We start from the raw sequence: 23,625 nt of genomic DNA on the forward strand, positions 1-23,625 counted from the left end.
AAGCCACGCCTTCCGAATATCCTAAGATCACTGACTTCTGGCTTCTTCCCTGTCAAGACCACTTTGGGCGTTTTCTTCCCCAATGCTCTATGAGGAGTTCTATTTTGGATATACATTATTGTGTTGCAAGCTTCTGCCCATCAATACTGAGGTAGATCCTGATCATACAACATAGCTTTGGCTGCTTCGGATTATATGGAGTTGTCCACTCTTTTTTGCTGCCCTCCTTTGTGCAAAAATTTGTGAAGTCTTTATCCGTATATTCTCCACCATTATCTGAACACAATACCTTTATCTTTTTCCCTGTCATATTTTCAACAAGAGCTATAAACTCTTGGAAACGATCAAAGACCTCGTCCTTGGTCTTTAAGAAATAGATCCAGGTTTTTTGGAGTGATCATCAATAAATGTGACGAAGTATTCGCCACCACTAAGAGCTCTTGTGGACATAGGACCACAGATATATGAGTGTATCAATCCTAATACACATTCCACTCTATTGTTACTTCTGGAAAAAATTGCTTTAGTGTACTTCCCTAGTACACATCCTTTGCATAAGTCATCATGTTCGCTATTGAGGACTGGTACTCCTGTAATAGTCTCTCTGAGCATCCTTAGTGCTCCATGCTGTAAATGTTCCATTCGCCTGTGCCATAATTCATTTTGTTCCCTTTCACCATCATAGTTGCCGCCTATTAGTGCCATTGGAGACTCAAGCTGCAACCTATACAATTTGTTGCTTCGAGTTCCAATTTGTCTCTTCTTCTTCCAGCTTGGATGTGTGACGTATACTTTCTTTCCAATGAAGTATACATCTCATCCCTTGTCCTGTAACTGGGACACTGAAATCAGATTCATTCCTAATCCCGACACATGCAGAACATTGGTGGCTCGGATGTTGGTACCTGCTTCTGTCTAAAATGCTATGGTGCCCCTCCATGCTGGAGCAGTGTTGATAATATCGCCGAAATATCGGCGATATTCGCAAATATCGCGATATTTTCGGCGAGCCGAAATATCGCCCCCGAAAAATCGCGATTTTTTCAAGTTTTGAATTTCGCGCGAGAAATACGAAATTTCGGCGATATTTTAGTAAATATCGCGAGACGAGGGTAAATATCGCCGGTTAGGTTGTATCGACGAATTATAAAATGGTTTTTGAGTTTTCGATGCACGTCATTTTGTTTTCGTGAGAGCTGGAGAGTGAGTGCGAAGGAGGGTTTCCCGTTTGGCTGCCAAGAAAACTTCAAAGGTATGAATCCGAGTCCCGACATCGTGTCATCGTCTTCACTGTTCAGTGCCGCTGCGTTTAGTTATATACAAATGCTGGTTTACAAACGCTGGTCTTCACTGTGTTTTAAACTTTTATCATTGATTCATTTATGCGCTGTTGCATATAGTTCAAACTTCATGTATCAATTTATAATAAAAATCCATAATAGTTGAAATAATATATTCGTTTGTGAGGGAATGGATATATGTATATCGTATAATATGATAAACTCTTCAGGTTTTCCCGGATGTAGGGATTTTCCATTGTTAGTAATTTCTGAAATCTGTCTAGAAAAGAAATTTAATTATTACTTCACTATAGATGCCTTAGCAATGAACACTATAGATGCCTGATGGACACTGTTGATGCCTTGGGAATGGACACTGTTGATGAGTATCCAAGTTGCCATGGTATTCATTCTGAAAGTGTAAAACAGAACAATGAATTTTATAAAATATTTGATAGACTATTCTGGTCATATTATTTCATTCATAATATCTACCTGTCCAAAGCCAGTGAACAATTCTAGTCAATATTCTGAAGCTTCTATGGATTAGTTGTAGTGAAAACAGACGCTTGTTTGGGAATAGTCTTTTGTATTGGAATCGTTGCTACATTGCTACATCTCACCCTCTGGGACCCAGCCATGGACTTTCATCCCCACAGCCACCTGCTGCTGAACCCATTGACCCTTACCAAAGGAATCAAACCCAGGTCAGCAGTAGGACAGCATGGTATTTAAATTTTAAACCAGCTGAGCTTTCCCTCGGGGCTACAAAGGGATTAATATATCCACAGGCAATTTTTCATAAATCAATGATATTGGAGAAATGTTGTAAGTTTGTAACTATGACCAGAGAATTTACCAACATAATCAAAATGAAGATTACACAACAAAATATAATAAACCCTCTGCTGTTGCATTTTTCCCAGTAATGTAGATGAAATAAACTTCTAAACGTACAGGGCAATATTTCTTAGCGATGGGACCACATTGACCTATAGTAATTCAAATTTCAAACACTTAGCTATCACATGGTCTGCACATTGAAAACAAATCCAGATGTGTGCATACTGGAAGTGGAGATTACTGCAGCAGGTCATAAACCGGTCATCACTCTAACTACTAGTTTCAAATTTCACTTAGTTACATCAGAGGTAAAAATTAGTGTCAGGCACTGATCCATAATCCTGTAAATTGCAGCCATCATACTTTTGATATCCTCGATTGTTTTGAAACATTCTAGCACTCACAAAGTTTGTATTGGTTCTCCACTTTTGTATAGGTTAGGATATACAGCATTTAATATTTATTACTCTGCTGCAGGGTGCATGATGTTTATCCTTGCTTGTGATTGTTATTGCTCTTACACTTTTAATTTTTAAAAGCTAGGCTATTAAAAATTTAATTTTCTTTCAAGACCTTTGGATTTTTCTTGTAGAACTTTGTTAAAGTTTAGTCCATTTGTCTTTGAAGAATGAGGATTTGATATTGAGACCTGCACCCATGGAATTTCGTAAATTCGTATTACTTATTAAGTTATTAAGTTACTAATTCCAAATTTTTTTTGGTGCTGTAGGTTTCCTTTTGAGTTAGCCCACTACAAAATACAAATATGCCAAAAAACTTGGACCCATTTTGGGAGTATGGGATCCCTGATGGTCAAATCGTGCACATCTTTCATGCAAATTGTGTGGGGACAAGATGACAGGTGGGGTTACACGACTGAAATACCATCTTGCTAGACTCACTGGACATGATGTTGGCATTTGTCAAGTTTCTAGTCCGGAGCTTATACGAAAAGCTCTTGAGGCAATTGAAGAAAAGGACAGAAAGAAGGAAGAGGCGGAAAGAAACAAAGCTGAACGTGCAGGTAGATCTTTTGGGATATCTTCTCCTGATTTTGATGTTCAGGGTAGTGGCCCTACTGGCCCTAGTGGGAGGGGCTCCACAACTGGCACACCATCACATGCTAGCGCTACTGCTAGTGTGAATGCGAGGTCATCATTTTTTGTTCCACGAACAGGAGCTGGAGCACAACCTGGCATAAAATCGCTTTATAAAAAAAAGGAGAAGGAAGAAGCAGATAGAGTCATGGGGAGGTGTATTTATTGGAGCGACTTACCTCTCAGCATCACAAAAACCAATCCATTTTGGCAACCAATGTGTGATGCTATCGCTGTTGTGGGCCCAGGGTACAAAAATGCCACATATGAGGAGTTGCGGGGGCCAATTCTTCAAGCAGAAAAACAGGACATCAACTCTAGATTGGCGGAGTTGAAACAGACATGGGAAGTCACTGGATGCACAGTGATGTCTGATGGTTGGACAGATAGGAAGGGTAGGACCCTTCTAAATTTCTTGGTACATTGTCCTAAAGGTACCATGTTTATTAAATCGTTGGATGCATTAGAACATATCAAAGATGCAGCAACGATATGTGAGTTGTTAGATGGGTTCATTCAGGAGATTGGTGTGCAGAATGTGGTGCAAGTCGTAACAGACAATGCAGCTAATTATGTGTCTGCCGGCAGAATGCTTATGGAGAGGCATCCCACATTGTTCTGGACTCCATGTGCAGCGCATTGTCTTGATTTGTTGCTTGAGGATATGGGGAAACTCTCCTTCATCAAGGAGGCAGTTGATATGGCTAGGAGCATCCCCAAGTTTATTTATAACCATGCTTTTGTTCTTAGCCTTATGAGGAGGTTCACTAGAAACAAGGAGTTGCAGCGTCCTGCCATCACACGTTTTGCCACAACCTTTATTACTCTTCAGTCTTTGCTTCGATGTCAGTTCGAGTTGAAGCAAATGTTTGTGTCTGATGATTGGCGTGCTTGTAGATACAGCAGGAGACCTGATGGGAGAGCCATTGAAAAAATGGTGTACTCTGAGACATTTTGGCGTGGAGTACAAGAAGCATGTGCAGTTAGCAAACCTATAGTAAAGGTTCTTAGATTGGTGGATGGAGAGAAGCCTGCAATGCCTTATTTGTATGCGGGCATGGATAGGGCCAAGGAGGCCATTCGTTCCTATTATGCAGACAAGGGTTCTGCTGGCCTTAATAGGCAGATGATGTTATGGGATGTGATCGATAGTCGGTGGACAGGGATGCTTCATCGACCCATTCATGCAGCAGCACTCTTCCTCAACCCTGCATTTGCATACAAATGCAAATTTCGTTTTGATGGCGAGGTGATGGAAGGGCTCCATTCCTGTATTCAGAGGATGGTACCTGATTCTGAGCTTCGTGGCAAAATCAAGCGCGAGATACAGAGTTATCAGGATTGTGTTGGCCTATTTGGCTTTGATGATGCCATTAAGGAAAGGGCCCTCTTCATGCCACGTAAGTGACAAGTCATCACTCATTAGAAATTAGAAATTTGAATTTAATTATGTTTTAACTTTTAACTTTTAACTTTTAAGTTTTTGAATTTTTTATTTCATTATTTTGTTGTAGATCTTTGGTGGCGAAGCTATGGTGTAAGGGTACCAAATTTGCAAAATTTGGCTATACGAATCTTGAGTCAAACATGTAGCTCTTCAGGGTGTGAGCGCAATTGGAGTGTATTTGAGAAAATACACGCCAAAAAGCGCAACAGGTATAACTTTGAACTCAAGCCTTCAGTTGAGCAATTACACTTATTGTAATTTTTAATTTTTAATTTATGACCTTCAAGTGTCAAGAGTCAAGACTCATTACTTTTTTTGACACTCTTACAGGTTGGAGTTCGCACGCCTCAACGATTTGGTGTATGTGCATTACAACATCCGACTTCGAGTGAGGCAAATAGAATCACCAGTGGATCCAGATGCCATTTCCTTAGACAATATTGATGTATTGTCTCCGTGGAGGGTGGAGTCTCAGGAGCCCATATTGGAGGAGTCACCTTCATGGTTAGAGCCAGTGGTAGATGATCCATTAGAGCAGGGGCAGCAAGAGGAGGACTCGGAGTCAGAGGAGCAGCAGCACTTAGAGGAGGAGCAGGAGGAGCAGGAGGAGGAGGACACTGCGGGAGCATCAGCATCAACACCATCTGCTATAGATATAGGAGAGCATAGCTCCATGCCTATCACTCATTATTTGACATTAGGTGCAGAGGCAGTGTCAGGGCCTTCTACTACTAGGGGCAGGCCTGGCAAACAGCCCATCATGTTTTCCCGTAAAAGGGGGAGAGGGCAGTAGATAGATAACTGCTAGTTTTATTTGTTATGCTACATGTAACTCATGATGATGAGATACTTTTATTATTATATGTGATGTTATTTTGTATTGGTTCTCCACATTTGAGTCCTTGAATGGACAATTATCAGGGATTAGCACGATTTGGTATCGCTTTTGATATATCATTTCTATTTGACATCATATATATCAGTGTTTTCTTCATATTTATGTGCCAATGTGTTTATTTCATGTTGTTATTGCTTTATATGTTTAAAAATCTGAAAAAAATGAATATATTATGCATTTTTTATGCTTGCTTTTGTTGTTTAAATTCTGAACATGAAGATGTTGCTTTAAAAATTAAAATAGTTTCTTGAGTGTTTGCTGGGCACTGTACAGTTATACTCATTTAATGCCAATTTTTTGTTTTTTTTGTGCCCTAGGTTTGAATTAGTTCACTACAAATGTCAAATATGCCAAAAGCCTTGGACCCATTTTGGGAGTATGGGGAGGCTGTTGGTGGGGCAAATCAGGCATATATATCATGCAACTTGTGTGGGACCAAGATGTCAGGAGGGATTACACGATTGAAATACCATCTGGCTAAACTCTCTGCATATGATGCAGATGTGATGCCTTGTATGGTTTCTAGTGCAGAGGTTATACAAAAAGCTCGTGAAGCAATTGCTGAACAAGACATAAAGAAAGCTGCTAGGGAGAGGCCAATGGTCTCAGATAGATAGCTGCTAGTTTTATTTGTTTTGCAACTTTTGCTACATATAAGATTATAACTCATGATGATGAAATACTTTTAAAGTTTTATATATGTGATGTTGTTTTGTTTGAGTCCTTGATTGGACAATTATCACTATCAGGGATCAGCAGGATATGTGATGTTATTTTGTTTGAGTCCTTGATTGGACAATTATCAGGGATCAGCAGGATTTGGTATCGCCTTTGAAGTTTGATGTATCATTTCTATTTGACATCATATATATCAATGCCTTCTTCATATTTATGTGCCAATGTGTTTAGTTCATGTTGTTATTGCTTTATATGTTTAGAAATCTGAAAAAAATGAATATATTATGCATTTTTTATGCTTGCCGATATTTTGCCGATATTTTCGCCGATATTTCCGATAAGATATTTTCCGGACCCTCGCCGATATTTTCCCGATACCGATATTATCAACACTGTGCTGGAGTACACTTTGTCTGATTTCCCATAGTAATATGGAATCCATTTGTTCTTCTTGATAGCCCAAAAAATATTCTTGTACTCTAGTCATATGAGCTGAAGCCTCGCTATCAATATACCAAACATCTGTTGATGTTGAACTTGCTAGGCATGCGAATTCTTCTTCTAGTCTAGAAGCCAATTCTGAGTTACTTTGAGTGTCCATCTTTGTGTTGTTTTCTGACACTATCTTACCCCAACAATTATTGTAGAATAAACTACGTCCTTTTCTGTGAACCACACAATTCTTTAGGGTTCCGATTTTCTGCCCTTGTAGTAATTTCGATCTCCATCCTTTTCCTCAACGTAGGCTCTTCTGATTTGCACTCCTACTTAACCTTGATCTGATACCATGTGAAAATTTCAAAATAAAAATCCTACTACAGTGATAATATTATTTCTGCTACTTATCAAATCAGAAATAAGTTATTCACAGTGTTCTTACGGTGAATATCAAAATAAATTATACTGCAGTCTTCACAAATAAAATTCTGAAAGCGAATGTAACAACAACACAAGAATAACCACAATGACACAGTTGTTTTTGGACAATCGTCCCTGAAAAAACCCAATGTGGTAAAACCGATGCAGCAGATGAGGGTTTCTTTATTATTCTTTAGCAAAAATCTCTTGTACAATATACAACCAATAGAACGGAAGTGAGAAAATTTACAGATGCTTCCTAACAAATCTCTGATCCAGGAGAAGTGCTCCTTAGCCCTCTAAATCCCTCTGCGTCCCTTTGCATCACTTTTCCCCACGCTGACCCAGCGTCAAACTGCTCAAGCAGTCCCAATGTCAACCTGCCCTCCGCTACCTCTTTTTGTGTCACACTTCTGCGCTGGCTCTCCCTGCTCTACGTCTTCTTGCCTTATACTCCCGACTGATGTTGATGCCCTCTTTCTCTTTCTCACCTGCAACTCTCCCTCTGATTCAGTTTTCTCTTGCCGAACTTCGACCAGTGAGAAAATTGATCTTACTCGGGTAATTGAGTATTTGCCTCTGGTGTGTTCTCTAGGTGCCCATCAAACCTCCTCTTATAATCCTCTCGTTGATCAATCAACGACCGAGATTAGATTCTAATCAATGGCTAGGATCATATTGACTTGATCTCCGCCTTCTTCTAGAAGATTCACCCACAGTTTAGATTAATATCCATTAATTATTTTAATTTCCAAAGTTTAGACTAAGGGTCCCATGAAAAAAATTAATTATTTTAATAAAACTATCTCTGGGTGGAATTTCCCAAAACGTTTTCTAGGTATTGGAGAATGCATGTATCTAAGTCTCCCTGCAAAATTTGAGATTTAGAGCACATCCAATGCAACTAGAAATCAACACGTCACTCCATGAGGAAATTCACAACGACGTGAATCGCTCCTCCTGCTCCACGGTGTGACCCCACACACCATTGCACACCACCATGCACCTCCGTGCTCCTATACATAACATTGCTCATTGTTGCAAAACCTATACACCATTAGATGCAACAGTTTAAGACTGAGTCAGTATGCATTAGCCTACATCCTGTCAGTATCACCATCTCCATAATCTCGATTGAGTGGACCTCCCCTCTTGATCCTCCCTGAGAGATTTGAGAGGCGAATCTCCCTATGTGTTAGCGGCAGTGTCACTACGGTGTTACTCCTTGGTGACCCCTGTGCCCTGTTACACACCATTTCGTGGGTGATATCCCCAGGAAATTTTTTTCTCCATGATGAACCTCAGCCGGCAACCAACAGCCCCTTGCAGCCTCCTACTAGCTCATTGTGCCATTTCTCTGCGACTTGAGCCAACCATGTGGTCCCTCACCCACCTGTATTGATTGTATGTTTGAAGGTGGGCCTCTCGAATCTAAAGGTATGTCTTGTCATTTGGTAATTGAGTATTGGATTTACATATCATGGATACTTCTGGGTATGGATTGATGGGGGGATTTGGCGCAAAGGGTGGGCTTAGTTTGTGCTCTTGTCCCCTTGATCTCTTCGGATGTTACCCTTGGATCTTAGTCCCGTGGGATCTCCTTTGTTGACCATTTGGTTTTAGGGTGTTTCTAATTGGGAAACCCCAACTTTGGGTGCGTGGTCCCGCTCCTTTACCCGCATATATTACTCTCTTTCCACTGACTATACCCCATTCATCATTTCTCCCACTTAGGTCCACATTTCCATTTTGGGTCCACATAGGGCTAGCCTCCCTATCCCCTTGGCCCCACGTTGGGTCAGGCCTGGAATGATGCTCCAGAGGTTGAAGCAGTTAAAAGAAAAAGAAAAAAGCATAATTGGCCACATTTAACAAGAAATTGTACCAAAAAATGCAAAAGATGGCCGGGACAAAATAATTAGCACGTGGGCAAAAACCAATACATGAGCTCTACCCCAATCCATGGTCATCATCCTGGTCCTATAGGCCCTAGATGAGTCTCCTTTATCATTCAGGAACCCATGATTGTCCCAACCCTTGGAGGGCAGTGAACCACCCTACCTAAAAGGGGTAATTACTGCTATATCTTACACATCATGCTCTTGTCCTTTGAGCCCCAAGCAGTTAATGAAAGAAAATTCATAAAAGGCAAAAAGCATATAAAGAAGGGTGGAAAAATCAAGGCCAGGGCACCTCATGTACCATGATTTCTCCCTCCTACACATTACATACCCAGGTGTGGGCTTCCCCTTATCTAACTGCCCCTATGCCCAATATGTGGCCCAGGGTTGCCCCTCTCATTCTCTATTCCATTCCACTTATTTATCACTTCCCACCCTCATTACAGGGATGTACCTTGGACATACTATCCCCTTTAAGGGCTGAAACCACCTAATAAGGTACTTGGTTAACCCCCTTTGGAGCTTGGAGACACTAGCACATGCCAAAGCCCACTACGGAAGGGCATGCCATTATGAAGTGCCCACTTTGTTATCCATGATTTGTAAACTCTTTACCCAATTATTTTAATGATTGGTTGTACTGGAAGCCTAGGGGACGCATTGGATCTTATGCATGATTACAGGTGGTTTCCATTTGGGTTTGGTCTCCCTATACGGGATCCTAACCCCCATAGGTCTACATTGACACATATAGGGTGAGCACAAAGAGCCATTGGCCCCTACAGCAGCAGACAACACTCCTCGGATCTTCATCGATGCTGAGAGACTACTAGTGATCCACTTTTGGGATGATGGTGATATGCTTGGTACATTATGCCCAACAGGCTCCTGTAGGAGCCCCACACTTTTGGCAGGTGTCCCAGGACTTGTACGATGTCATGGAAGCATTCATTCCACCACTCAGACCCTTGCAGAGGATCTACAGGTATCTCTGATTCATATGGAGACCCATGGGGCCATTTATGTGCCCTGAGACCCACTGGGAGCACCATAGGTCTAGTACTTGGAGAACAAGGGGCCACCCCCTCTTCCATCATATTCCGAGGAATTTATTCCTTAGTATGGCACTTAAGGACATTATTAGGCCTTTAGAGGGCCCCACGACATGTACATATTATTATTTGGTCCCTTGTGAGGCTTATTTTTACAGTTGTGAGCTAGTTTGGTGGGCCTGCCACCAATAGGGGTTTTATTTGCACATTATTTTATTTTTAGGGGCTAATGTAGGCCCATAGGCTAATTCGAACTCCTTAGGAGGCTATATATTGATGTTAGATACATTCATTTGGATCATCGCTTGGCTTGGGATCTCTCTAATCATAGAGAATTTCACATTTTTTCCTTGGAGGATATTTTTTGGAGATGGATGAATTTTGACATATGGATTTGGGCTATTTTTCTTGTCTTGGAGCTTTGTCTTGCAAACGAAATGCTGGTTGGATATATTCTATAATGTTGTAAGTAAGTTTTGATGTTGTCATTCTTGTTGTTGCATACTACTAAAATTAGGGCTAGTTTCTACATAATTGAAATGTGGAATTAAGCATGTTTTAGCTAATTTAATGTATGGGCCAATGTTATATGAATGAAATGTCCTAGAGATTATTTGTCTTGATAAGCTTGCATGATTTGCTTTGAAGTATAAATGCTTGAAGGTCATTTTTCTTTTCTTTCTCTCAACATTGGATGAAGCTGACTTTTCGGGCCTCCTTGATCAAGAAACCAAGTTCTTACTCATCATCATCCTTGACTCCATATCCCCAAGTGAATTAGGGACTGATCCCTCAAAAAGGGTGATCATTTTAACCATCTTTTCTCCCTTTTCCCTTTTTCCCTAGGTCTAGCTGCATTAGGTCACCTAGGGCATCAATTTCTCGGGAATTGACCCAAGGAAAATTTTCGATCTCCTACGAGCTACTACCCTAGTGGATCCCCTCCCCCTCCTCCAAATTTGAGGCAATTCTAATGATGGAATCTCTGGGAATCCCAAGCCCTAGCTTTAGGATCGAATTTTTCCTAGGCATCCCCAAGGCTAGACTTCAATAGGATCAATTCAACCTTTTGAAGTAAATATTCTTGTTTGGTCCTTTCCTTTCACCTTTTCCAGGATAGGAACATTATTGGTTGCTACGTGCCATCCCCAAACCTGCAATGGGTCCACTTGGCCTCGTGCGGTCCCACTTCGGTCCCACTTCTTAATAAAGATTAATTGTCAAGGACCATTTGGGAATCCAAGTTTCCCAAGGATTATAGGGATTGAGAACCTCATCTATAAGCCTATTCCTTCTCCCTCAACCTTCCAATCCTCACCCCTTACCTCTAGAGGATCAAGTCCCTTTGTTTAAAGAGCAAGCAAGTTCCATTCTTCACTCCATCCTTGGGAAAGGGTTTCTAGGGTCACTTTCCACCTATCCATTGTCATATACTTTACAAGTGATCGGTACACTACTGGGACTCCTCCCATCGGTGAAAGTCCGTAAAGAGCAGGGAGACTTAGTTGTGGTGATAGTGGGCTAAGCCTCCACCATTGCCCTTAACCTAGCAGTTGCCCTCTTAGGAACCCCTTTTAGGTCCCCTGCAGGTTTGAGTGGTAACATTTCTGGCTTCATTGTTGGGGAAACGAAATGTGTGTTTTGTTCGCCATGCAACAAATTGACATATCATTGTTGACGACTCCACTGGAAGAACGAAGCCCTAGTTCTTTATTGAACTTTAAAGGTCGATGCTTGTAGGGTGAAGCAAGCATTTTTTTAGGCATCCTTAATTTCACCCTGGCGACTCCTACATATGTTTCATGTGTACCTCAAATAGGTTGTCATTATTTCATAAATTTCCCGCTTTGGACATTGCTAGCATCCCTAGAAATCCTAATCATATCACGGGAAGGATGGTACGTGGGATACCCGTGTTTGATGGTGATTCACTCTCCGCAATTGACCACGTAGAAAGATTTGATGCACATGCTTCAAGAGATAAGGTTATCCACCACGATGTCCTTGTGTTATTGTTCATGGGATCTCTTGGTGGTCATCACTCATGGCTTCATAATCATGAGCCTAGGAGCATCTCATCTATTGACGAGTAGTTTGTTTATGGCTTTCTTAGGCATTTTCAAGTACACCTTGCATTAAGCATCCAAGAGGAAGCCTTCATCGAGCATCATCAAGACATTAAGAATCTAGGAAATGAGAAAGAAGACGAGTCCTCGTTGGGTCCACATGGTGAATATAATAATTTTGGGGACACATGTGTTGGGAAGGATGGATCTATGGAAAGTGACATTAAGACCAACCATACCTTTCTGAAGGATATTACTTCCGATGAATCCTCTTTTGAAAACCTTGAGAGAGATGACCCTGTTGACTCCTTGAAAGATGACATTGAGGATTATTTTCACATTTAAAAGGAGAAATGGGAAATTGCTGGTCCTCAATTTGAGTGTGCTCCCATTTACGATACTGATAGGGAGGATGAGGATGAAATTGGTCTTTGCTTCCCCTGAAGCACTATTTATGGTGACATAGCCATTGATACCCTTGGGAAGGAGAATCTTTATTTTCCTTTGCATAAAGAGGGGCAGTTGGAAGTAATCAATTTTCCTTTTAGGAGAGACCCAATCTTTGATACCAAGGAGATTGATAAGGCTCCCACTTCTCCTGAGTATGATTCTATGTTCAAATCACTTGAGCCTTTAGATTATGATTTTGGGAAAGCACAACCTGTTGAATACAATACTTCTTTCTCCCTTTTTCCTATTTGTCATCATCTTGAGTCCTCATCAAGTGATTCCTTCACCCCTGGTCATATGATCTCAAGTAAATGTGAGCCTTTTCCCCCTCCTGAGTATAGTGTCAAGGAAAATCCCTTCATTGATTATACTTTTCCTCTTTGGACACGCCCTCAGGGTTTTGATCACTCCATAGTCTCCCCTCTCCAATGTAATCATCATGTGCAACCTACTTCTCCATCTCGTCGGCCTCCCTTTCCTACCCATCATAACCCGATAAAGGCCATAAGCCATGATGTAAATAATAAGGACAATGGTGGAAGTGATATGCCAAAGGTTTCCATCCATCAAAAGTTTATGAGCTTGGTTGTCGACATCTCTATATTTTGGTTATAAGAGAAGATCTCATGGACTAGATTACATCCTTTTCTTATCTCTTCTCGCATACTCATGCATGTGTGGGCATCATGTTTTCCCACCCCCCGCCCGCAACATCCTCCATGTGTTTGGGTTTGCATTTGCTTTGGCATTTGCTCCATGAGTAATCATATAGGTAGGCATATTTATATTGACTTGATGGTATGTTGGTTGCACTGGCTTTATGATTACATTTAATGTGAAAATTCGAGAATCCCACCCGAATGAACTATTGCAGCAATTGATTAAACTTCTGCTATTTGTTAATTACTGAAACAAATTATCTACTGCTTCCTACAACAAATATCGAAGCTAATACAATTGCAACCTTCACTTAATTAATTAATTTGCCCCAAACAAGAAAGAATAATAGAGAAAATTCCACACAAGTGACAATATTTTTTGGACAAATGTCCCTGGAAGAAACCAATGCGGGAAAACCGGTGCAACAACTCTGAGGGTTTTATATTATTAAGCAGTAGTTTTTGAATACAACTCTAGGTGCCCTTCTGGCAATCCAATTACAGAGAAAATAAACTGGCAGAAAAACTTAGTGAGATTACCTCACTCTAACCGACAATTCCGGTTGTTCCGACAGCTAAACCAACTGTCCCCGGCTATCTCTGTGCTAGCCCTGTGTAAGCCCTGCACATCAGCCCAACTGGGAAACGTTTGCCCTCTGGAGCAGTTTCCAGCCCTCTCGGCTCAGAAATGTCGGCTCCCTCAACAAACTTGGACTTCTACACTGAAGACTGCAGAACTTTTGCGTGAGCCCTCCTGGCTCAACGTCAAGCTCTGCGTGGGCCCTTTTGGCCCAGCGTCAACCCCTCTTGGGTCTGTGCTGCCTCCTCCTGGTGTCTCTCTGCCTCTCTGTTGCATATCTTGGGTCCTGGAGAAGATACTCCAACCCAACTATCCCTGCCCCTCACTCCAAAGGCTCACTATCGAAATTCTCCGTGCAGGTCCTTTGCTCTACTTCAGAAAATCGAACTTCTGAACTCTGTGTGTGTTTTTCCAAGTGACCCTCAAGCCTCCTTAAATAATCTCCTTGTTGACATTCAACGACCCAGATTAGAAGCTAATCAATGGCTAAGATCATTTCTGCTTGATCCTTGTCTTCTTCTAGAAGTTACACCCACAGTTTATATTAATACCCTTTAATTATTTTATTTTCCTAAGTTTAGACTTAGGGTCCCTTTAAAAATAATTAATTATTTTAATAAAATTGTTTCTGGGTGGAATTTCCCAAAACGCTTTTTGGGTTCTTTGGAATACATGTGCCTAAGCCTCCTTGCAAAATTTGAGACTTAGAGCACATCCGATGCTACCAAAAATCAATACTTAATAATAGCTTCGTTATATGCATGTTTTTTTTTTTTTCTCAGTAAAAACTAATTCTATTAAGAGGAAGTATGGTACAATATGAAGTTACAACTAAGAGAAGCAAGAAAATAGGTAGCCTGAAAGGATTGATTATCCACCTCGGCCCCTAAGAGAAAACAAGCGGAAAGCAGTGCTAAGCAAGAAGTAACAAGAAGAACAGAGTAACAATAGCAAACAGAGGATTCTACCCAACGTGGGTAGAGTCAACTATTCAACATGTTTTTCCTTTCTTTTTACCAACTTTGACCCAATCAAGATGACTCTGCTGAGCTGGCATGATTTACAAACTGAGCTGGGCTGACGGAGAGGTCTCCTTGTCTGAATCCGAGGGAGAAGACTCATGAGTTCTTTTCTGTGAGTTTGGAGGGACAGTAGAATCGTCAGGACCAGTCGAGGGCGGATCTTGTGCTTCCATTCCTTCCGCAACCCCTTCCTCTTCATCTGAGCTGGAATCAAAATCATCCATGGGAGGAGGATCATGAGGTTTCCAGCTTTTGGATTTCGGCTTAGTATTGGCTTTCTTCTTTTGGGCAGGGATCGAGGGACAAGAGCTCTGAAGGTGCCCTGTGTGATGGCAATTTCGGCAGCGAAAGGCTGTGTTCTCGTAATCTAGGCACTGAGTCCAATGGAAGTCCCCAATTTTGAGATTAATCTGATCAGGTGGACCTTTGCTCATGTCTATTTCTGCACAAATTCTGGCAAAGGTGTATATGCCTTTTTCCCCTCTAGAGGTGTCTGTGGCTAGAAAGCGGCCTAGAGAATCGTCGATTCCTTGGAATACAACAAAGTGCCATAGATGCGCCGGGAGATTAGGAAGTCTGACCCAGATGGGGATCTTGGTGATGATTGCTGAAGATGGATCGAAATTTGGGAATCAAGGGGTGAGGAATAAACCTGCTGAGCCCCAAAACCATGGGCCGTCAGTTAATGCTTTTTGGTAGTCTTCACTGAAAGCAAATACTACAATGAAGAAACCCTTTGAGCAGAGAAGAACCTTGCAGTTGTTGGTCCAGTTAGAGTGAATCCATTGGTAGAGATCTGCTGTGCGTGGCCATAGCCCATTGAACCTGCAAATAATGGCATCCTCTGCATACTTTTGGATTTGCTCATCCAACGAAGGATGCATTATTTCAATGGAGGGTGTTTCCTCCAGTTTGTCCACCAAAAAAGGTTTGGGAGCCTGAGCTGGTGGAGCTGTTTGTTTGGGCTGATGAGCATGGACAACATCTTTGTATGAAAAAGCCGCAGCTGAAGATGACTGTCCAACAGCTCCCCCTCTCAAACGAAGGGTAAAAATAATGGTGGCATTTCTCTTAATGCTGTAAAAAGAAAGGGGATATAGATCCTCAAGTTGTTTACCTTCGTGGAGGAGTCATTGAGAAGCAAAGGGAATCCCCAGCCTAAATTCCAGGCTTTGCTTGAGATCCTGCACTAGATCCGGAGAGCGTACCCATTGTAGCAGAGTTTTGCCAGAAAGGAGCACGATTTGGATCTGGAACGATGCAGAATGAGTAAAGACATTGGCTTGAAAACCACTTCTAATTATTTCCTCATGAACCTCTCTGCCCTGCTCTATAGCCACCAAGTTGGCACATGCCGGCAGAATATTTGCTAAAGTTTCTGAATCCGCCTCCACATCCGTCATCTTCATTTGCCAAAAGAGTTCCAGCGCCTCTTCAACAAGCCCACTCCGAGCATATCCTGCAACCATGGCTTTCCACGAGACATCATTTCGTTCCGGCATCCTCTGAAACAGCTCCAGCACCTTGTCCATACAGCCCTTCTGCGCATATCCTGTAGTCATGGTAGTCCATGAGACCACATTTCTCTCAGGCATTGCCCAAAACAGCTCCAGCGCGTCGTCCACTCGCCCATTCTTCACATAACCAGAAAGCAACGCATTCCAATCAATAACATCTCGTTCAGGACTTTTCTCAAACACTTTGTATGCATCCTCCATTTTCCCCCATTTAACATACTTGCCCATGAGCCCACTCCTCACAAAAGCATCACACTGAAACCCCTCTACAATCACATTCCTAAGAACATCTCTGCCCCTGTCCAGCGAACCCAAATGGGCCATTGCAGGGAGGACGCTGGCGAAAGCAAGCTGATCCGGTCGCCCGCCTGCTCTTTCCAGCTGATTAAATAGTTGCAAGGCCTCGTCATGAAACCCACGTCTGGAATAACCTGAAATCGTGGCTCCCACATAGACATCACCAGAGGGAGACCAATCTTTTGTGTCGTAAATGGGGCTGAATCCATCAACATTTGCGCCATATTTGTTGGTGAGCTGATAAACCCCCTTGCCCTTGGGCTTTTGGCTTCCGGCATCGACTCCGTTTCTGAAAGTAAGATCCCCAGAGGAGACCACGCTGCTGCAACCTGCACCTGCCACTGCCATTGCCATCGTTCCCCAGATTCTCAACTCGTGATGATGCACTATTACAAATCTATGTCGTTATATGCATGTTAGGGTAGGATGCATTGCATGATTATTTTTGCATTAGAACTAACCCCATATGATGTTTTTCATGATAGATTAGATTTCATAAAAGAAATAAATTTGCATCATTTTATTTCTTGTTGGTTTATGGGCTAACATTAAGCATGGGTTATAACATGCTGCCCCGTGGCTTTGATCTTGACACGTGCAGATAATAGTTCTACAGTGACCAAGAGATTGTTGGAGTTCTCGTGACCTCCCTTTCGAGCAACCTTGTCCACTTCTTCGAGAGGTCACGTCCCAGTTGGAGCCAGATGTTACACACCATTTCGTGGGTGATATCCCCAGGAAATTTTTTTCTCCATGATGAACCTCAGCTAGCAACCAACAACCCCTTGCAGCCTCCTACTAGCTCATTGTGCCATTTCTCTGTGACCTGAGCCAACCGTGTGGTCCCTCACCCACCTGTATTGATCGTATTTTTGAAGGTGGGCCTCCCGAATCTAAAGGTATGTCTTGTCATTTGGTAATTAAGTATTGGGTTTACTTATCATGGATACTTCTGGGTATGGATTGATGGGGGGATTTGGCGGAAAGGGCAAGCTTAGTTTGTGCTCTTGTCCCCTTGATCTCTTTGCGTGTTACCCTTGGATCTTAGTCCCGTGGATCTCCTTTATTGACCATTTGGTTCTAAGGTGGTACTACTTAGGAAACCTCGACTTTGGGTGCGTGGTCCCACTCCTTTACTCACATATATTACTCCCATTCCACTCACTATACCTCATTCATCATTTCTCCCACTTGGGTCCACATTTCCATTCTAGGTCCACATAGGGCCAACCTCCCTATCCCCTTATCCCCACCTTGGGTTAGCCCTTGAATGATGCCCCAGAGGTTGAAGCAGTTAAAAGAAAAAAGCATAATTGGCCACATTTAACAGGAAATTGTACCACAAAATCCAGAAGATGGTTGGGACAAAATAATTAGCACGTGGGCAAAAGCCAATACATAAGATCTACCCCAATCCATGGTCATCACCTTGGTTCCATAGGCCTTAGATAAGCCTCTTTTATCATTCAGGAACCCATGATTGTCCTAACCCCCGGAGGGCAGTGAACCGCCTTACCTAAAAAGGGTAATCACTGTTATATCTTACACATCATACTCTTGTCCTTTGAGCCCCAACCAGTTAATGAAAGAAAATTCATAAAAGGCAAAAGGCATATATAGAAGGGTGGAAAAATCAAGGCCAAGGCACTTATGTACCATGATTGCTCCCTTCTACACATTACATACCCAGGTGTGGGCTTCCCCTTATCCAACTACCCCTATGCCCCAATATGTGGCCCAGGGTTGCCCCTCTCATTCCCTATTCCATTCCACTTATTTATCACTTGCCACCCCCATTAGAGGGATGTACCTTGGACATACTATTCCCTTTAAGGGTTGAAACCACCTAATAAGGTACTTGGTTAACCCCCTTTGGAGCTTGGAGACACTAGCACATGCCAAAGCCCACTACGGAAGGGCATGCCATTATGAAGTGCCCACTTTGTTATCCATGATTTGTAAACTCTTTTACCCGATTATTTTAATGATTGGTTGTACTGGAAGCCTAAGGGACGCATTGGATCTTATGCAGGATTACAGGTGGTTTCCATTCATGTTTGGTCTGTCTATACGCGATCCTAACCCCCAGAGGTCTACATTAGGACATATAGGGTGAGCATAGAGAGCCATTGGCCTCCACAACAGTAGACAACACTCCACGGATGTTCATCAATGCTCAGAGACTACTATCGATCCACTTTTGATATGATGGTGATATGCTTGGTACATTATGCCCAACAAGCCTCCACAGGAGCCCCACATTCTTGGCAAGTGTCCTAGGACTTGTACGATGTCATGGCAGCGTTCATTCCACCACTCAGACACTTGCAGAGGATCTACAGGCATCTTCGATTCATATGGAGACCCATGGGGTCATTTATGTGCTCTCAAACCCAATGGGAGCACCATAGATCTACTACTTGGAGAACAAGGGGCCACCTCCTTGTCCATCATATTCCGAGGAATTTATTCCTTAGCATGGCACTAAAGGACATTATTAGGCCTTTGGAGGGCCCCACAACATGTACACATTATTATTTGGTCCCTTGTGAGGTTTATTTTTACACTTGTGAGCTAGTTTGGTGGGCTTATTTTATCGTTAGGGGCTAATGTAGGCCCATAGGCTAATTTGAACTCCTTAGCAGGCTGTACATTGATGTTAGATACATTCATTTGGATCATCAATTGACTTGGGATTTCTCTAATCACAGAGAACTTCACATTTTTTCCTTGGAGGATATTTTTTGGAGATGGATGGATTTTGACGTGTGGATTTGGGCTATTTTTCTCGTCTTGGAGCTTTGTCTTGCAAACTAAATGCTGGTTGGATGTATTTTATAACGTGGCAAGTAAATTTTGACGTTGTTATTCTTGTTGTTGCATATTGCTAAAATTAGGGCTAGTTGCTGCATAATTGAAATGTGGAATTAAGCATGTTTTAGCTAATTTATTGTATGGGATAATGTTATATGAATTAAATGTCCTTGAGATTATTTGTCTCGATAAGCTTGCATCATTTGATTTGAAGTATAAATGCTTGATGGTCACTTTTCTTTTCTCTCTCAACATTGGATGAAGCTGACTTTCCTGGCCTCCTTGATCAAGAAACCAAGTTCTACTTCTTACTCTTGATTATCCTTGACTCCATATCCCTAAGTGAATTAGGGACTGATCCCTCGAAAAGGTTGATCATTTTAACCCTTTTCCCCTTTTTCTCAAGGTCTAGCCCCATTGGGTCACCTAGGGCATCAATTTCCCGGGAAGTGACCCAAGGAAAAATTTCGATTTCCTACAACTGCACTAGTGGGTCCCTTCCCCCTCCTAATGTGAGGCAATTCTAACAGTGGAATCTCAGGGAATCCCAAGCCCTAGCTCTAGGATTGAATTTTACCTAGGCATCCCCAAGGCTAGACCTCAATAGGATCAATTCAACCTTTTGAAGTAAATATTCTTGTTTGGTCCTTTCCTTTCACCTTATCCAGGATAGGAACATCATTGGTTGCTACATGCCATCCCCGAACCTGGATTGGGTCTACTTGGCCTTGTGTGGTCCCACTTCTCAATAAAGATTATCTGCCAAGGATCATTTGGGAATCCAAGTTTCCCAAGGATTATAGGGATTGAGAAACTCGTCTATAAGCCTATTCCTTCTCCCTCAACCCTCCAATCCTCACCCCTTACCTCTAAACGATCAAGTCCCTTGCTTAAAGAGCAAGCAAGTTCCATTCTTCACTCCATCCTTGGGAAAGGGTTTCTAGGGTCACTTTCCACCTATCCATTGACAGATACTTTACAAGTGATCCCTAGACTACTAGGAATCCTCCAACCGGTGAAAGTCTATAAAGAGCAGGGAGACTTAGCTGTGGTGACAGTGGGCTAAGCCTCCACCATTGCCCTTAACCTAGCAGTTGCCCTCTTAGGAACTCCTTTTAGGTCCCCTGCTGGTTTGAGTGGTAACATGCCCCATATATTCATGGGAAATCCTCATCTCCATACAAGGCCTTGTCTGGTGGCCTATCGATGCCACCTCCTCCGATAAGCTTCTGCCAGAATACGCTGATCATCCTACTACCCCATGCATGACCAACGTGCCAAGACAAACCACAGAGTCTGCCTGCTCCCTTGTCAATCCAACTTGTCACTAGTGCTGTTCGGGACTTTGATGGAGATATGAAAGTGTGTGTGCGCTCGGTCACCGGATCCACCACTCCACTAATACCATCACTGACCAAATCTATGATGTGATGAGGAATCCCACGCGGATCCCAACAATAATCTGGTCATTGAGCTAATTATCTTTTGCCATTCTACTTTTGAAGACACTTATCTCTTGTGGCATCTCTATTTCATGCATTGCTTTCCAAGCGCTTCATCATTATCTTTACTTGGAGCACTTATTTAGCAAGTACTTGTAGTTTGTCACTAGTCTCTTGGTTTCATTTTGCAATTTCAGTACTTGTGGATCAATCTGCTCATGAATGCATTTTGATTCTATGTAGTGAATTGTATCTTGGTCATCTTCACTAACTCCTAGAACCTTAATTAGTTAAGCTTTAGATAATTTGTAGGGTCCACCCCCCTTGGCTTCGCTAGGAGTAAGCCTAGACGGAGAAGTTGAGGATTAAGTGACAACCTCAACTCATGAATTGCCCCCAAGGCCACAATAAGTGGAGTTAAACATTTTCTCCACAATGATCCTAGGTGTGGATTGAGGCAACAATACTGCCCAAATGGGTAACCCTGAGGAGAGAATTTTTCTCCTATTTGTTCATCTTGCCAGCCAACAGCTCCACGATGATCCATTCTCCAGTCAGTCCTTTATCACTTCTATCTTACTCATCAGCCGAAGGTTGGTTGTCTATTGTAAGGTACATTAACCATTTTTGTAGTCAAGTGCTTTCATTTAATGTTTAAGGATATTCTAGTATGGATCATAAGTTGAATTGGATGATAGTCTGCTTTTGGTTGTATTCTTGTTCCCATGCTTCATCTTGGCGGTTGTCCATTGCCCCTAGTCTAGTCACTAGTGTGGCCTTCCTTAAGGCCTTTCTTTCCATTATCTAAGAGGGGCACAAATAGGAGGCATTGATTGATGTTGCATGTCCATGGTAATCCATACTTAACACTTTCCGTTTCTCCCTTTTATCCATGTCCCATGTTCGGGTTTATTGCTATTTGTCATCAGTATTGTTTCCTGATTTCCTCATCCTTGAGTAGGGCCCTGGAAACTTTGCCCTGAAGGGGCCTTAATTTCTTTTTAATCAAAACTCCTCATATATCATTCTCTAAACCAACCTTCGTGATTAAAATCACAAGTGAAACCTTGTAACATCTGCAAAAACAGGTGATGAAGATCACATGTGGAATCCCTGTTGAAAAATGGTGGGTAACATTTTTAGAACATTAAAAGAATGTTAGGAGACCTTTTTGCGAGGGCCACATGAGGTTAGCACTAAGCTGTACAATGCTTGGACCCGTATGTACCAAGTAGAAAAGAGTTTCTTTTTCTAATTTGATTTTCACATATACTGCAAGATATGTGTTTGGAGAAATTTTTACATTGACCACTGAAGTAGGAGCAATAAAAGGCAACAGATTTTTTATTTTTTATTTTTTTATCTGTGCTGCTACTATCTGATTATTATGGTTTTGTGTTTAGGAGTCTTGCATTTCAAGAGACACAATGATTTCTATACTACTACTGGATAAATGGAAACACCTCAACTAGATTTTTGTTTTTTGATCACTTATCCATTATTCAGGGCAGAATTAAAATTCAGAGAATGACAACCTCCCTATGAGTTTCTCTCAAAATATATTGAATACTTACATAAAAGTAAAAAAATGAATTGGCTGTGATGTCAAAAGTTAATTAAAATATTAAAATTCAATGAAGGAGCTGTTACATTCTCATGATCAAGATGTATATCAATGTTATAGCATACAAGGATACTAGTCTCATGCCTCTTTGTCTTGTTTTATTAGGGACGTCCTGTCATGAGAGCTTCTCCTTTACCAGTGACTGCGAAGACATCAGAAACTAAGCAAGCAAGAAAGTCCAACCCTGAAAAATCTACAGAGAAAGCTACTTTAGAGCGCTGGAAAGCAACTGGCGTCATCTCACTTTCAGAAAGAGGTTTGAAGGTATGAATTTATTGTGTACTGCTTTACTTGGTAGGTATATGTTTCTTCGTCCAAAGCTAAATGTGTGTTAAATAATGTCAATTTGATCATGTAACTTATTTTGTCTCAATTTTGTGTTTTATATTGGGGGTCTGTTACAACAAAAACTAACATCCAAGTTGGAAATGTCGAAATCACCAAGGTGCAAGCATAAGTTTAATTTAGGAAGGCTGTCCACTGTCGCCTCAGGAGCTGTTGTCCACACTTTAGGTTGGCTTTTCACCAGCACAAGGTGGGCTTCACTAAGGAAGGATTGTTAAGGCTATGGAGTGGAGGCTCAAGGTGATATTTGAAGAGTAGATCCTAACAAAATGAAAGGTATAGTATATGGAAGGAAATGATATGAGCAAGGGGACATGGGAAAGAAATGAGACGAACAAGGAAATGTGATGATATTGGACCAGTGCCTATCAACCTATTGGGCTATAAAAGAGTCATGAAATATTGCTTGAAATGATAAGAACTAGTTTGTTACAATTAACTATTTCAGTTAGGCTATATGGTAGAAAGGGTTAGTTTGCCACATTCAACTATCAAATGGATGAAATGTTTGACACATTCATTACTAATTACATAGGTGTCTATTAAGGTAAAAGAAACTAGTTTGATGCAATTTACCTTAAGTGTTTGGTGGAAATAGGTGTAGAAACTAGACTTGGAGAGCTAGAGTTGCCACTCATCAAACACTATGAAGGTGCTGTTATATTATCTGTCTTATTGTTCCAATTTAACAACTTAATTTGGTATATGAAGGATAATAATGCAGAAATATAACAACAAATAAATCAAGAGGGAAA

At 41.6% G+C, this 23,625-nt stretch overlaps 1 protein-coding gene across 1 annotated transcript in view; it reads left to right on the top strand.

The window, feature by feature from the left end:
• The window catches only part of LOC149162158 (LRR/ubiquitin-like domain protein), a 367,705-nt gene that overhangs the window by 156,158 nt on the left and 187,922 nt on the right, over positions 1–23,625 (top strand). Inside the window, exon 3 of the mRNA XM_089437164.1 lies at positions 22,631–22,789. Coding sequence (XP_089293290.1) covers positions 22,631–22,789 — 159 coding nt within the window. The remainder of the gene's footprint in view (positions 1–22,630; positions 22,790–23,625) is intronic.

This window comes from Pinus tabuliformis, chromosome 5_2, assembly GCF_031772625.1.
Source record: "Pinus tabuliformis cultivar Carrire ecotype Pingquan chromosome 5_2, CPIR1, whole genome shotgun sequence".
Taxonomy (NCBI): domain Eukaryota; kingdom Viridiplantae; phylum Streptophyta; class Pinopsida; order Pinales; family Pinaceae; genus Pinus; species Pinus tabuliformis.